At 50.0% G+C, this 15,733-nt stretch overlaps 1 protein-coding gene across 1 annotated transcript in view; it reads left to right on the forward strand.

The window, feature by feature from the left end:
• SPTBN4 (spectrin beta, non-erythrocytic 4) overlaps positions 1-15,733 on the forward strand; it is a 112,025-nt gene that overhangs the window by 26,950 nt on the left and 69,342 nt on the right. The window contains exons 5-12 of the mRNA XM_024237088.3: positions 2,547-2,638; positions 4,611-4,691; positions 7,196-7,311; positions 11,662-11,774; positions 11,870-12,057; positions 12,132-12,249; positions 12,517-12,675; positions 13,571-13,873. Coding sequence (XP_024092856.2) covers positions 2,547-2,638; positions 4,611-4,691; positions 7,196-7,311; positions 11,662-11,774; positions 11,870-12,057; positions 12,132-12,249; positions 12,517-12,675; positions 13,571-13,873 — 1,170 coding nt within the window. The remainder of the gene's footprint in view (positions 1-2,546; positions 2,639-4,610; positions 4,692-7,195; positions 7,312-11,661; positions 11,775-11,869; positions 12,058-12,131; positions 12,250-12,516; positions 12,676-13,570; positions 13,874-15,733) is intronic.

Below are 15,733 nucleotides of genomic sequence, written 5' to 3' on the forward strand. Positions count from 1 at the left end.
CATCACGATAATCATTTTGTATCGACCCTGTTCCAAGCACTGTTCTAAGCACTTGACATTTAATACACACAACAACCCCATAAATTAGATACTATTTAGTACCCCGTTTTACCAGTGAGGAAATGAAAGCCCAGATAGGTGGTGTCATCTGCCCAAGATCACATATAGCTGGGCGTTGGAGTTGAAATTCGAATCCAGGCAATCTTGATCCAGTATAGAGACAAATAGACAAAGATGTGCCTTTTAGGAGCTTACACTGTGGTGAGGAAGACAGATAATAAATACATAAATATGTAAAGAAGTCATGTATGGAAAAAGGACCAGTTCTAGTTAGAGAAGTTTAAAAAGCTATGCAGGGCCAAGTGAAGTGGCCTGTAATCCCAGCACTTTGGGAGGCTGAGATGGGAGGAACACTGAGGCCAGGAGTTTGAGACCAGCCTGGCCAACATAATGAGACCTTAGAAAAATTTTAAAAATTAGCCAGGCATGGTGGTGCGTGCCTGTGGTCCCAGCTACTCAGGAGGCTGAGGCAGGAGGATCACTTGAGCCCAGTAGTGTGAGGCTGCCGTGAGCTATGATCGTGCCACTGCACTCCAGCCTGGGCAACAGTGAGACCATGACTAAAAAAAAAAAAAAGCTACCAGAAAAATACAGATGATGATAAAACAGTAATAGGAATATAAAATGTCAGTTGGTGGTGTTGAGATTTTAGATATGGTGGTCAGAAAAGTGCTGTCTGGGAAGTTGATGGCTCAATGACATACAAAGATGAAGACAGAATGCATTTCAGGCAGGGGGCACAGCAGATGCAAAGTCTGCTGAGGTAGAAATGAGCTTGGCATGTTGGAAATACAGGAGGAAGAGCAGTGTGGCTAGAGAATGGGAGGCAATGGGAGACATGGAGGAGCTGATGCTCAGGGGATGGAAGGGGCTAGGTGATCTATGATGAGTAATTTGGATTTTATTCTGTCTGAGATGGGGAGAGGTTGCAACATTTTATCAAGGGGAGGTGCATACAAGTTTAGAAAAATAGATCCCTTTGGCTGGGCATGGTGGCTCATGCCCATAATCCCAGCACTTTGGGAGGCTGAGGCAAGAGGATTACCTGAGTTTAGGAGTTCGAGACCAGCTTGGCCAACATGGTGAAACCCCGTCTCTACTAAAAATACAGAAATTAACTGCACTTCCTGGTGCACGCCTGTAGTCCCAGCGACTCAGGAGGCTGAGGCAGGAGAATGTGAGCCAAGACCACACCACTGCACTCCACTCCAGCCTGGGTAATAGACAGAGACTCTGTCTCAAAAAAAAAAAAAAAAAAAAAAAAAAAAAAAAAAAAAAGTGGCCAGTCTTGGTGGCTCACGCCTGTAATCCCAGCACTCTGAGAGGCTGAGGCAGGTGGATCACCTGAGGTCAGGAGTTCGAGACCAGCCTGACTAACATGGAGAAACCCTATCTCTACTAAAAATACCAAATTAGCTGGGCATGGTGGCACATGCCTGTAATCCCAGCTACTAGGGAGGCTGAGGCAGGAGAATCGCTTGAACCTGGGAGGTGGAGGTTGTGGTGAGCTGAGATCACACCATTGCATTCCAGCCTGGGCAACAAGAGTGAAACTCTATCTAAAAAAAAAAAAAAAAACAAAGAAAGATCCCTCTGGGTTGGAGGTGTTCACCAACATTGGGAGCTGAGAGCCCAGGGAGGAGGATGGAGTTGGACCAGGGTGGGACTATGGGGAGGCAAAAAGGGGCAGGTGGGGAAGACACTCAGGGAGTGGAGTGGACAGGCCTTACAGGAGGGGAGAGGGAGAGGGTGTCTAGGGAAAGACTCAGAGCTCTGGCCTGGGGACTGGAGGATGATGGGGCTGCCCTGAGGCAGGGACAGGGAGAAGGAGCAGGTTTGAGGAACACCCTGAGGCCAGTTTGAGATGGGTCCAGTGGTTATGGGTCTAGGACATTGGAGTTGGGGATGTTGCAGGTAGATGGAACAGCCAGTGCTAAAGGACCAAGGAGGGAGGATGCTTGTGATTCAGGGAAAAGGCCAGCAGGTATGGAGTGGAGTGAGCTGTTGAAGATGAGGTCATCAACTTACTGATGGGAGATCATAGGAACTTTTACTTTTACCTTGAATGAAACAGAGATACGGAGGGTGTTGAAAAGAGGAGCAAGGATCTGATTTGAGTGTTCGCAGGGTCCCTCTCTGCCATGTGGGGAACAGACTGCCGATGCAGGAGTGGGGAGATCAGCATGAAGGCCACCGCACTAGCCTAGGCAGGAGACGGCAGTGCCTTAGACCAGGAAAGTGGCCCAGATGCTCAGTTTGGAGGCTTCCTTGGAAACAGAGACCTGAGTCCTAACTGCTCCCCTAATTGTGGATGTCCTGGCCCTCAGGACTTATCCTCACACTCCTGAATCCCCACCCCCAGCCAGAAGCTGCCTCCCCCATCTCCTCTGTCACCTGCCACCTTCTCTGGTAGCAGATGTTGGGTGGGGGGCATTCGAAGCCTCAAGCTCTCCAGGCCCTGGTAGCCATTTTTTGTATCTTCACAGATTCAAGTCATCAAAATTGAGACTGAGGACAACAGAGAGACACGCTCAGCCAAGGATGCTCTGCTCTTGTGGTGTCAGATGAAGACAGCTGGGTAAGCACCCCCACCACCTTCCTTAGGAGGTTAGGCAAGTGGTCCCCTAACCTCTGCAATTCCTTCCCAGACAAGAGCTCAAGGGGCAGCCCATGTCCTCAGGGTCAAAAAGTTACATCTGAAACTAACCAGCTGGTAAATAAAATATGTCCACTTCTCCAGCCTTGACTAATAATCCTTCCTAACATGCTGGAAGGCCAAGTTCAAATTTCTTTATTTACTTAGAGACAGGGTCTTGCTCTGTCACCCAGGCTGGAGTGCAGTGGCATGCACTGAATAGCTCACTGAAGCCTTGACCGCCTAGGTTCCAGTGATCCTTACTCCTCAGCCTCCCAAGTAGCTGGGACCACTGCACCCCACCCAGTTTCAAATGTAGAACTCTTGGCCTCACTGGGGACAGTGTCTCATGCCTGTCACTTCGGGAGAATGAGGTGGAAGGATTACTTGAGGCTAGGACTTTGAGACCAGCCTAGGCAACATAGCAAGACCCCATCTCTACAAAAAGTTGTGGGGTTTTTTGTTTGTTTGTTTGTTTGTTGTTGTTGTTGTTGTTTTTTAATCACAGGCATGGTGGCACATGCCTGTAGTCGTAGCTTCTCAGGTTCCCAGGAGGCTGAGATGGGAAGATCGTTTGAGTCCAGGAGTTCAAGGTGCAGTGAGCTACGATCATGCCACTGCACTCCAGCTTGGGCTACAGAGCAAGACCCTGTCTTGAAAATAAATAACAAACACATAAATAAATAAACAAACAAATAAATAAATATAAATAAAATAGAACTCTTGGACTCCTCAGAGACCAATGCTGGAAAGAGATGAACTGTCCCCAGCCTGCTCTCTTCTCTCTCTCCCCCATCCCATTTCATCCTACATTTCAAGAGATCTCACATTCACCTATGTGGACCCTCAGTGCTATGTCCAAGCTCTGGCCACCCTCTCCCGCTGTGAGCATCACCCTTCTGCCTCACAGGGCATACACAGGAAAGTTCAAAGTCCTTGGTCGCTTCAGTGTGGCTGAGCTGGTGGCGGGGTGGGGTGCAGGCTCTACTGGGAAGGTTCCCTTTGGCCCCAAACTCTCTGCCCTGCAGGGAGCAGTAAGACCTGAAACTCAATTGTCCTCTGTAGAGCAGCCCCTGGGAGCACAGAGGGAGGGCCAAGTATGGGATGGAGGTGGGCTTCTCTGACTGTCATCCTTCTGGGCTGTCTGTCTTGCAAGGGAGATCGTGGGGACTTTTGCCATCTGTTTCTCCATGTGTCTATCTCTATATCTGCTTTTCCTTGTACTTATCTCTGCTGTCCCTCCTTCCCTCCTTCCCTTTTCCCTTCTTTCATGTCTTCTTTCTCTCTCCTCTCCTTTCCCTCCCTATCTCTGTCTATATCTTGCTCTCTCCCTGTCTTGCTATCTCTCTCCTTCCTCTCTCTCTCCTTCCCTCTCTTCTCTCTTCTTTCTTTTGCTTCTCTTTTTCTCTCCTCTCCTGCTATCTATCTATCTATCATCTATCAACCTATATCAACCTATATCATCTATCAACCTATATCATCTATCAACCTATATCAACCTATATCTATTATGTATGTATGTATGTATGTATGTATATATGTATGTATGTATGTATCTATCTATCTATCTTCTATCAATCTCTATCTATCTATCTATCTTCTGTCAATCTATATATATCATCTATCAACCTATATCTATTATCTATCATCTATCTATCTATCATCTATCTATGTATCTACCTATTTCTCTCTCTACCCACCATCTATCACCTATCTATCTATCTATCATCTATCTGTGTATCTACCTATCTCTCTCTCTACCTACCCAACACCCACCCATCCATCCATCTTTCTATGTTCTGCCCCCTCTCTCTCATCTTCCTTCCCTATCATTCGGTCTCCCTCTGTCTTTTTCCCCTTTCTTCCCTCCTAACTCTCCCCATCTCTGCCTCTGTCTCTCCCTTCACCCTTCCAGTTACCCTGAGGTAAACATCCAGAATTTCACCACCAGCTGGCGGGACGGCTTGGCCTTCAATGCCCTCATTCACCGGCACAGGTACCACCTGGCCTGGGGCAGCCCAGTTCTGCCCTTCACCTCCCCCATATCCCCGCAGCTGCACACCTGTACATGTATGTGTGTAGATGGCACACACAGACATAAAGACCCATCCCTTCACCTGTACACAAATACACTTTTCTTTCCCTTCACACACATGCCCTGCACATTTACACACATGAACACACACCCACACAGGCTCCTGTCCAGGCCACATACCCTGTGCACGCATGGACACACATGAGCCCTCGCACAGATGCGTGCACACACAGATACCCAAGCACGTGCACAGCCTGCCCGCAGGGTAGGGAGCTCGCTCCCCTGTCACTGTCATGCTGCTGTGTACCCAGCACCTCCTCCTATCAGAAAATGCTTTCTCAGGCCAGGCGCGGTGGCTCACGCTTGTAATCCCTGCACTTTGGGAGGCCAAGGTGGGAGGATCACCTGATGTTAGGAGTTCAAGACCAGCCTGGCCAACATGGCAAAACCCTGTCTCTGCTAAAAATAAAAATAAAAAATTAGCCAGGTGTGGTGGTGCGCCCCTGTAATCCCAGCTACTGGGGAGGCTGAGGCAGGAGAATCGCTTGAACCTAGGAGGCGGAGGTTGCAATGAGCTGAGATTGTGCCACTGCACTCCAGCCTGGGCAACAGAGTGAGACTCCACCCCCAACCCCCGCCCCCCCAAAAAAAAGAAAGAAAAAAAAAGAAAACACTTCCTCAAAGTGAGCCCCTAGTGTTCCCGTCCCTGTACACCCACGGATTCATACCTTGGGGCCTGACATTGAAATGGCTAAGGGTCAGATACCCACACAAATTAGACACACATCATGATAATTCACATGACATATTGGGGAAACTGAGACTCAGGCGCAGGAAGGGGCTTGTGGTGGTGTAGCTGAAGCCAGAACCCAGCTTTTTCTGTTGTGGACACCTGTCCACTCACAATCCCTGCCTGTCACACCTACACACACTCGTACACACATGGGGAGACCCAGACCCACCTCCATACACAGAAACTCACAAGCTGCCCCAGGGTCATCCTCACACTAGGTGACATTTGCTCAGTGTTTTCTATGCACAGGCACTGTTCTAAGTGCTTCCCACTAAAACATTCAATATGTCCAATCCACCTGTGGGCAGGTGCTATTTTTATTTATTTATTTATTTTGAGGGTGAGTCTCACTCTGTCGCCCAGGCTAGAGTGCAGTGGCACGATCTCGGCTCACTGCAACCTCTGCTTCCCAGATTCAAGTGATTCTCCTGCCTCAGCCTCCTGAGTAGCTAGGATTACAGGCGCCTACCACCACACCTGGATAATTGTTGTATTTTTAGTAAAGATGAGGTTTCACCATGTTGGCCAGGCTGGTCTTGAACTCCTGACCTCAGGTGATCCACCCACTTCGGCCACCCAAGTAGCTGGGATTACAGGCATGTGCCACCATGACTGGCTAATTTTGTTTGTTTAGTGGAGATGGGGTTTCACCATTTGGGCCAGGCTAGTTTCAAACTCCTGACCTCAAGTGATCTGCCCAACTCAGCCTCCCAAAGTGCTGGGATTACAGGGATGAGCCACCATGCCCGGCTGGCAGGTGCTATTATTATCCCCATTTTAGAGGAAACCAAAGCACAGAGAAACGCAGTAGCTCACCTAGAGTGACACAACCAGGATGTGACCAAGCTGGGGCTCAAGCTCTGATGAACTGGCTCTGGTCCTCACACTTCTAACCACTGCATAACTCTACATAAGAATCCCCAAAGTAAGCATATGTGTGTCAGAGGTACATGTGTCCTGGCCAGACGCAGTGGCTCACACCTGTAATCCCAGCACTTTGGGAGGCCTAGGCAGGTGGATCACTTGAGGTCAGGAGTTCGAGACCAGCCTGGCCAACATGGTGAAACCCTGTCTCTACTAAAAATATAAAAATTAGCAGGGCATGGTGGTGCACACCTGCAATCCCAGCTACTTGGGAGGCTGAGGCAGGAGAATTGCTTGAACCTCGGAGGTTGAGGTTTCAGTGAGCTGGGATGGGATCACGCCCCTGCACTCCAGCCTGGATGACAGAGCGAGACTCCATCTCAAAAAAAAAAAAAAAAAAAAAAAGAAGTACAAGTGTCCTCACGCAACACACATAAGGGCTGTACACACTTGTATTGTCATATGATTTCACAGAGACATACACAGGCAGGCACCGTGTGGGCTCATCTCTTCCAAGCAAACTCAGGCTGGCCTGCCCATTCGTCTGTGTGCACAGGCCGGCCCAGCAACAAATGCACATGCACACACACATTCCCTGGAACCCACAAAGACCCACAGAGACATGCCCGCATCCATCACACTCACATCACAGCTAAATGCTGCACAGCACACACAGCTTGCTCCTTGGCTAGACTGTGCCCTTCTGCCCATTGCCCTGGGCGGTGCTCAGACAAGGGTGGCTTCTTCCCTGATTGCCCGCCGGCTCTGGAGCCTGCCTGCTGCCTGCCTGCTCTGTGCCCCTGCCCAGGCCTGATCTCGTGGACTTCAGCAAACTCACCAAGTCCAACGCCAACTACAACCTGCAGAGAGCCTTCCGCACAGCTGAGCAGCACCTGGGGCTGGCGCGGCTGCTGGATCCTGAAGGTGAGCCTCGCGCGGGCCCAGCCCAGACTTCCTCTTGGGGGACTCCCAACCCCAATGCCATGTCAGACTCAACTCCATCCCACCCCAGCACCATCCCAAATCCTGAGGCCTCTCCAAATCCCAACTCTCTCCTCAGCCTCCTCCCCTTGTGCCTCCCCTTCCTCATGTGCGATCCCTCCCACATCCCATCCTCACACCTCTTCCTCTCTCATCCCCAACCCTGTCCCAACATAACCCCTCCTCTTCCCCATTCTCAATTTCCACCCATCCCCAACACCCTCCCCAACCCCGCTTTCAACCATCTCCCCGCCAACCAGCTCCCGCTCCCCTACCCCAGCCCTAAACCCAATGGCATCTCCAATGCCATCCCCACCCCTAACGCCAACCCCATCTTCAAGTGTCTCCATCCCCACCATATCTTTGGCTCCAGCTCCATTCCTATCCCCACCCTAATCCATTTCCAACCTCATTTTGCCCTAGCCCATCCCCATGTCTATCTCTCCCACAACTCCATCCTCATCTTCAGCTGCTTTTCCATTTCCAGTCTATCCCTAACCCCATCCCTGACTTCAGCCTCAGCCCCAATCGAGGATCAGCCCTGACACCCATCTCTCATCCCGAATCAAAACTGCTCCCTTCCTCTGAGCTCAACTATGTGCCAAACACATGGCTGGAAGCTTTATCAGAGCTGTTCACTTTCATCTTCACACTGACCTGGTTAGAGAGAATTTATCAACCCTGTTTTATTTTATTTATTTATTTTATTTATTTATTTATTTATTTTGAGACAGAGTCTCGCTCTGTCACCCAGGCTGGAGTGCAGTGGCGTGATCTCGGCTCACTGCAAGCTCCGCCTCCCGGGTTCACGCCATTCTCCTGCCTCAGCCTCCCAAGTAGCTTGGACTACAGGCGCCCGCCACCACGCCCGGCTACTTTTTTGTATTTTTAGTAGAGACGGGGTTTCACCGTGTTAGCCAGGATGGTCTCGATCTCCTGACCTCATGATCCACCCCCTCGGCCTCCCAAAGTGCTGGGATTACAGGTGTGAGCCACCTGGCCCGGCCTATTTATTTAATTTTTGAGATGGGGTCTGGCTCCATTGCCCAGGCTGGAGTGCAGTGGTGCGATCTCGGCTCACAGCAACCTCCACCTCCCAGGCTCAAGTGATTCTCCCATCTCAGCCTCCTAAGTAGCTGGGACTACAGGCATGCGCCATCACACCTGGCTAATTTTTGTATTTTTAGTAGAGATGGGGTTTCACTATGTTGCCCAGGCTGGTCTCAAACTCCAGACCTCGGGTGATCTGCCCACTTCAGCCTCCTAAGGTGCTGGAATTATAGGTGTGAGCCACAGCGCCTGGCTATTTTATTTTATTTATTTATTTACTTATTTATTATTCTTATGTTTATGTATTTATTTATTTGAGACAGAGTCTCGCTCTGTCACTCAGACTGGAGTGCAGTGGGAGCGATCCTAGCTCACTGCAACCTCTGCCTCCCGGGTTCAAGTGATTCTCCTGCCTCAGCCTCCCAAGTAACTGGGACTACAGGTGCACGCCACCAAGCCTGGCTATTTTTTTTTTTTTTGTATTTTTAGCAGAGATGGGGTTTCACCATTGTTGGCCAGGCTAGTCTCAAACTCCTGACCTCAAGCGATCTGCTCACCTCGTCCTCCCAAAGAGCTGGGATTACAGGCGTGAGCCACCACACCTGGCTTACTTATTTTTTTTTTATCCAACTGAATTTAATATTTAAACCCTGTTTAATTATTATTATTATGTTTGAAACGGGGTCTCACTGTGTTGCCCAGGCTGGAGTGCAGTGGCCTGATCTTGGCTCACTACAGCTTCAACCTTCTGTGCTCAAGCAATCCTCTCACCTCAGCCCCCTGAGGAGCTGGGGCTATAGGTGTGCACGACCATGCTCAGCTAATTTTTGATTTTTTTTTTTTGTAGAGGTGGGGTCTCGCTATGTTGCCCAGGCTGGTCTCAAACTACTGGACTCAAGCGATCCTCCCACCTTGGCCTCCCAAAGTGCCTGGTATTACAGGCCTGAGCCACATGCCTGGCTTAACCTGTCTTCTAAAGTGATGAGAATGACAGCTCAGGGATGTCGTCACTTGCCCAGCATCACACTGAAAATCAGGAAACCAGACCTTATGGCTCCAGAATTCATGGTCTTAATCAGTCCTCTTATAGCTGTAACCCTGCCTCTTATAGCTGTATCCTATGCTCAGTGCCTGGTATGTAGTAGGTGCTAATGGATGTCAGTTGGACAAGGCAGTGAAGAATAAAGGCCAGGTATACTGTTGTGCATCCAGTGGGTAAATTAAAATGATATCAGTCAGTCATGGTGATGGCTTATGCCTGTAATCCCAGCACTTTGGGAGGCTAAGGCAGGAGGATCGCTTGAGGCCAGTTCAGGACCAGCCTGGGCAACATAGTGAAATCCCATCTCTACAAAAAAAAAAAAAAGAAAAGAAAAATCTTAGCTGAGCAGGGTGGCACACACCTGTAGTCCCAGCTACACAGGAGGCCAAGGCAGGAGGATCACTTGAGCCCAGGAGTTCGAGGCTGTAGTGAGCTCTGATTACAACACTGCACCCCAGATCCCAACTCAAAAAGCAAAAAACAATGACCAATTAAAATGTTAGAATTTGTTGAGTTTCCCCTCTGTGCCAGGCTAGTCTTTCTAATACTTACATTGTTCCCAGGAGGCAGGAACCATGATAATCTTTATTATAACAATGGGGAAACTGAGGCTTAGAGAAGCTAGGTTATTTTCTAAGGACATGCAGTGAGTAAGTGTTGAACTGGGATCCAAGTGCATGCTGCCTCCAAAGCCTATGTTCTTCACATCAAGCCTCATGCACCATTTGCAAGCTAACTAAATTTTAATTTAGCACCTACTGTGTGCTGGGTAAGACAGAACAGTGATAAAGAAGATAGGCATATGGCTGGGCATAGTGGCCCACGCCTGTAGTACCAGCACTATGGGAGGCTGAGGCAGGAGTATTGTTTCAGCCCAAGAGCTCAAGACCAGCCTGGGCAACACAGAGAGACCCTGTCTATGTTTTATAAAAAGAAAAAGTCCATTAAAAAAATTACAAAAAATTAGCCGGGCATGGTGGTGTGTGCCTGTAATCTCAGCTACTTGGGAGGCTGAGGCACGAGAATTGCTTGAACCTGGGAGGCAGAAGTTGTGGTGGGCCAAGATCATGCCATTGCACTCCAGCCTGGGCAATAGCTTGAGACTCTGTCTCAAAAAAAAAAAGAAAGGAAAAGAAAAGAAAGGAAACGAAAGCAAAAGAAAGAAAACAGACATAGTGTTTGTCCTTATGAAGCTCAAGCTCTAGATAATGACATAATCACATAAGTGAATATGTAATTACAAATTGTGATACATTCTGGAAAGGACATCATAAGATGCTAAGAGGAGAATAACATGAGGATTATCAACTATAGACAGGGTGAACATGGAGGCTTGTCTAAGGAAATCTGAGTTGAGCCAGGCATGGTGGTGCACACCTTTAGTTCTGACTACTCAGGAGGCTGAGGTGGGAGGATTGCTTGAATCTAGGAGCTCGAGGCTGCAGTGAGCTATGATTGCACCACTGCGCAATCAGCCTGGACAACGGAGCCAGACTCAGTCTCTTGAAAAAAAAAAAAAAAGTAAAAAGTTGAGTTGAGCTCTGAAGAATAAGTGGGAATTAGGAACACAGAAGAGGAACAGTGCTCCAGACAGTGAGAACAGCACATGCAAAGGCCCTGAGGTGGAAGGTAGATAGGTGTGTTCAAGAAACAAGTATAGGCCAGGTGCGGTGGCTCACATCTGTAATCCCAGCACTTTGGGAGGCCAAGGTGGGCGGATCACCTGAGGTCAGGGGTTCGAGACCAGCCTGACCAACATGGTGAAGCCCTGTCTCTACTAAAAATATAAAATTAGCCGGGCATGGTGGTGCATGTCTGTAACCCCAGCTACTTGGGAGGCTGAGACAGGAGAATCGCTTGAACCTGGGAGGTGGAGGTTGCAGTGAGCCGAGATCGTGCCATTGCACTCCAGCCTGGGCAACAAGAGCAAAATTCCATCTTAAAAAAAAAAAAAAGAAAAGAAAAGAAAAAGAAAAGTATAGCTTATTTCTCTGTGGTGGTTTATATGTGTCAGGCACTATTTAATTCCAGGAGGTAGATTTCTATTTGACGGATACAAAACCTGAGGAACAGAGAGGTTAATTATCTTGCCCAAGGTCGCACAGTTAATGAGAGTGGCTTCTCCATCCCTCCATCCAATACCTTCAAGCACTCTGTCAAAGTGCCCACTGTCTTGTTTCTCCATTCCCTCTTCCTTCCAGATGTGAACATGGAGGCTCCAGATGAGAAGTCCATCATCACCTACGTAGTCTCTTTCTACCACTATTTCTCCAAGATGAAGGCTCTGGCTGTGGAGGGGAAGCGTATCGGGAAGGTATAAGGAGCCAAGGAGTGGGTGAGTGGGAAGCTGGAAGCTAGTGGCAGGCATGGGTGGGATGAGGCTGACCCCCGCTTCCTCTGCTGTGTCAGGTCTTGGACCAGGTGTTGGAGGTGGGGAAGATCATAGAACGCTACGAGGAGCTGGCAGCCGAGCTGCTGGCCTGGATCCACCGCACCGTGGGCCTCATCAGCAATCAGAAATTTGCCAACTCCTTAAGTGGGGTGCAGCAGCAACTCCAGGCTTTCACAGCCTACTGCACGCTGGAGAAGCCTGTCAAGTGAGGCCCAGCTCTGGAGGGAGGGTGGGCAGGGGTGGCATGATGGCAGGGCTCCTGAGCTCATGCCCCTTCAGGTTCCAGGAGAAGGGGAACCTAGAGGTGCTGCTCTTCAGCATCCAGAGCAAACTGCGTGCCTGCAACCGTCGCCTCTTTGTGCCTCGGGAGGGCTGTGGCATCTGGGATATTGACAAGGTGAGGCCGGGGATGCAGGGGAGAGGCAGAGCTGCACTGTGGAGTTGTATAGGTTGCACACTGCTCAAGGGAATCACTCACATTGTAGACATGATGGATTAGATATTAATTCTGACAGTTTTTCAGTAGTAAAGTGTCATAAGGAAGCAAAATTTTTTCCAATTTGCATGAAGTTGCCATAATGCTATGAGTGACCTGAGACTAAGTCGAGACCATTAAACTGTGGGGAGCTGTCAGAGTCTGAGTGCCTCCTCCCATCTCCTGCAGGCATGGGGTGAGCTGGAGAAGGCTGAGCATGAGCGGGAGGCTGCCCTACGGGCTGAGCTGATTCGGCAGGAGAAGCTGGAACTACTGGCACAGAGGTTTGACCACAAGGTGGCTATGAGGGAGAGCTGGCTGAATGAGAACCAGCGTCTGGTCTCCCAGGTACAAGGTGTAGGGCTTGGCTCGGGGGAAAGGGATGGAGGGCGGGGCTGATGGTCCTGGGACCAGAGAGGGAGACTTGATCTTCTAGGCAACAGGGAAGAGTTAGATTAGTCTCCTGGTGATAAATGAGGATGGGAAGGGAGACTTGGCCTTCTAAGTGATTGTTGGGTGAGGGGAATGGGCCTGATCTCCAGGGTAATGGGAGAGTGAGGCTGGTCTCCAGGGTAACTAGAGAGGGCAGAATTCGTCTTTTCAGGAATAGGGGGAGTGTTTTAAGTGACAAGGGAGGTTGTATCTTGTGTCTAGGGTAACTCAGAAGGATAGAATTGGTTTCCTAAGTAACAGAGTCAGGTAAACCTGGTCCCTAATCTCCAGGACAGGGGAAGCATGGGCCTCCTTCCTGGGTAACAAGTTTAAGGTTAGAGATGTAACAGGAGGGTGGGACTTGTTTCCAGGGTAACTGGAGAGACTGGGGCTGGTCTCTGGGGAAACGGGAAGGTGGGGTTGGTCTCTAGGGCAACAGGGGAGGGTGGGTCTGGTCTCCAGGGTAACTGGGGAAGATTGGGCTGGTCTCCAGGACAACAGGGGAGGGTGGAGTTGGTCTCCAGGATAACTGTGGAAGATAGGCTGGTCTCCAGGGCAACAGGGGATGGGGGGTTGGTCTTTAGAGTAACTGGGGAGGGTGGGGCTGGTCTCCAAGGTAATAATGGAGGGTGGGGCTGGTCTCCAGGTTACCTGGGTAGCAGCGGAGGGTGGGGCTGGCCTCCAGGATAACTAGAGGGGGCAGGGCCAGTCTCCAAGGTAATGGAGTGGGGAGTCCCCAGGGTCACACAGGGTCAAGGTAACAGGTGGACTGCTGAGGCAGCATGGGTGAGTGTCTGGCTCACTGCCCCAGGACAACTTTGGGTATGAGCTGCCCGCAGTGGAGGCAGCCATGAAGAAACACGAAGCAATCGAGGCAGACATTGCAGCCTACGAGGAGCGGGTGCAGGGTGTGGCGGAGCTGGCCCAGGCATTGGCGGCCGAAGGCTACTACGATATCCGGCGGGTGGCAGCCCAGCGTGACAGCGTCCTGCGCCAGTGGGCCCTGCTAACTGGGCTTGTGGGTGCCCGGCGGACACGGCTTGAGCAGAACCTGGCGCTGCAGAAGGTCTTCCAGGAGATGGTGTACATGGTGGACTGGATGGAGGAGATGCAGGTGCCAGGCGGGGGGCGGGGATGCGGGTGGAGTGCCAGGAGGGAGGGGAGGATGCAGACGCTGAAAGAGTTGTCAGAGAGCTGGAGATGGAGAGGGAAGGGCAGAGATAGAAGAAGATAGAGAGAAAGCCAGGAAGACAAAAAGAGAGAACGAGAGAGAGAGGGAGAGAAAGATACAGAGATGGACAAGAGAGGCAGACAAAGAAACACAGGATGAGAAAGAGACAGAGACGAATAGAGAAATAGAAACATGCTGGACACGGTGGCTCACACCTGTAATCCCAGCACTTTGGGAGGCCAAGGCAGGCAGATCACTTGAGGTCAGCAGTTTCAGACCAGCCTGGCCAACACGGTGAAACCCCATCTCTACTAAAAATACAAAACAATTAGCCGGGCATGGTGGCGTGTGCCTGTAGTCCCAGCTATTTGGGAGGCTGAAGCTCAAGAATTGCTTGAATCCAGGAGGCAGAGGCTGCGGTGAGCCAAGATGGTGCCACTGCGTTCCATCCAGCCTGGGTGACAGAGTGTGATTCTGTTTCAAGAAAAAAGAGGGAGAGAAATGAAAAAAGACATAGAGATATAGAAACAGAATAAGCCAGGAATGCAGACAGAGAGATAGTGACAGTTTGAGAGAGAGGAAGAGAAATCAGAGAGACAGAGAGAGGGGAAGGCAGACACAAAGGTGACCATGGAAATCTACATGGCTACAGAGAAAGATACAGGAAGATGGAATCAATTTGAGAGAGAGTCCTACCAGATCTAGAGAGAGATGAGACAAGAAAGGTAGAAGCCAGCTGGGCATGGTGGCCCACACCTGTGGTACCAGCACTTTGGGAGGCCGAGGTAGGCAGATTGCTTGAGCCCCAGAGTTTGAGACCAGCCTGATCAACATAGTGAGATCCTGTCTGTACAAAAAAAAAAAAAAAAAAAAAAAAAAAAAATTAGCTAGGCGTGGTGGCGTGCGCTTGTAGTCTCAGCTACTCTGAAATGGTAGGATCGCTTGAGCCCAGGAGGTTGAGGCTGCGTGAGCCATGATTGCACCACTACACTTCAGCCTGGGTGACAGAGTGAGACCCTGTCTCAAAAAAAAAAAAAAAAAAGAAGAAGAAGAAGAAGAAGCCGGGTGCGGTGGCTCACTCCTGTAATCCCAGCACTTTGGGAGGCTGAGGCGGGCAGATCATCTGAGGTCAGGAGTTCGAGACTAGCCTGGCCAACATGGCAAAACCCCATCTCTATTAAAAAATACAAAAATTAGCCAGGCAAGGTACATCTACTCGGGAGGCAGGAGAATCGCTTGAACCTGGGACGCGGAGCTTGCAGTGAGCTGAGATTGCGCCACTGCACTCCAGCCTGGGTGACAGAGCCAGACTCTGTCTCAAAAAAAAAGAAGAAGAAGAGAAAAAAAAAAAGAATGAAAGGGAGGAAGGAAGGAAGGAAGGAAGGTGAACAGGAGACACAGACAGAGAGAAAGAGAAAAGGGTAGAAATGTAGAAAGAGAGGCAGAGAGAGATGGAGACAAAGATGTATAGATAAGTAAAACATGGATGCAGAGAGACTGAGCCACTGTGACAGAGACAGAGCCCAGAAATGTGGAGTCCATGAGAGATGGAAACATTCAGAGAGAGACTGGTAGAGAGAGAGGGAGACAGAGACAGAACATCATGGCTAGCTGTGAGAGCTGACAGCAGCCGGGGCTCGGCTTTTTTGTTTCTGATGAGGAAACTGAGGCCCAGGCCAAAGAGCTGGTAAGAGAGTCTTGAGGCTGGTCCATATCTCTCCAAGAGGGTCAGAGTCGGGAGTGATGGTGCAGAGCAGCAGGGGCTGGCACAGGTGATGGGGAAGAGGTGAGTGGCCCGGGGCA

Source organism: Pongo abelii, chromosome 20, assembly GCF_028885655.2.
Source record: "Pongo abelii isolate AG06213 chromosome 20, NHGRI_mPonAbe1-v2.0_pri, whole genome shotgun sequence".
In the NCBI taxonomy this organism is placed as follows: domain Eukaryota; kingdom Metazoa; phylum Chordata; class Mammalia; order Primates; family Hominidae; genus Pongo; species Pongo abelii.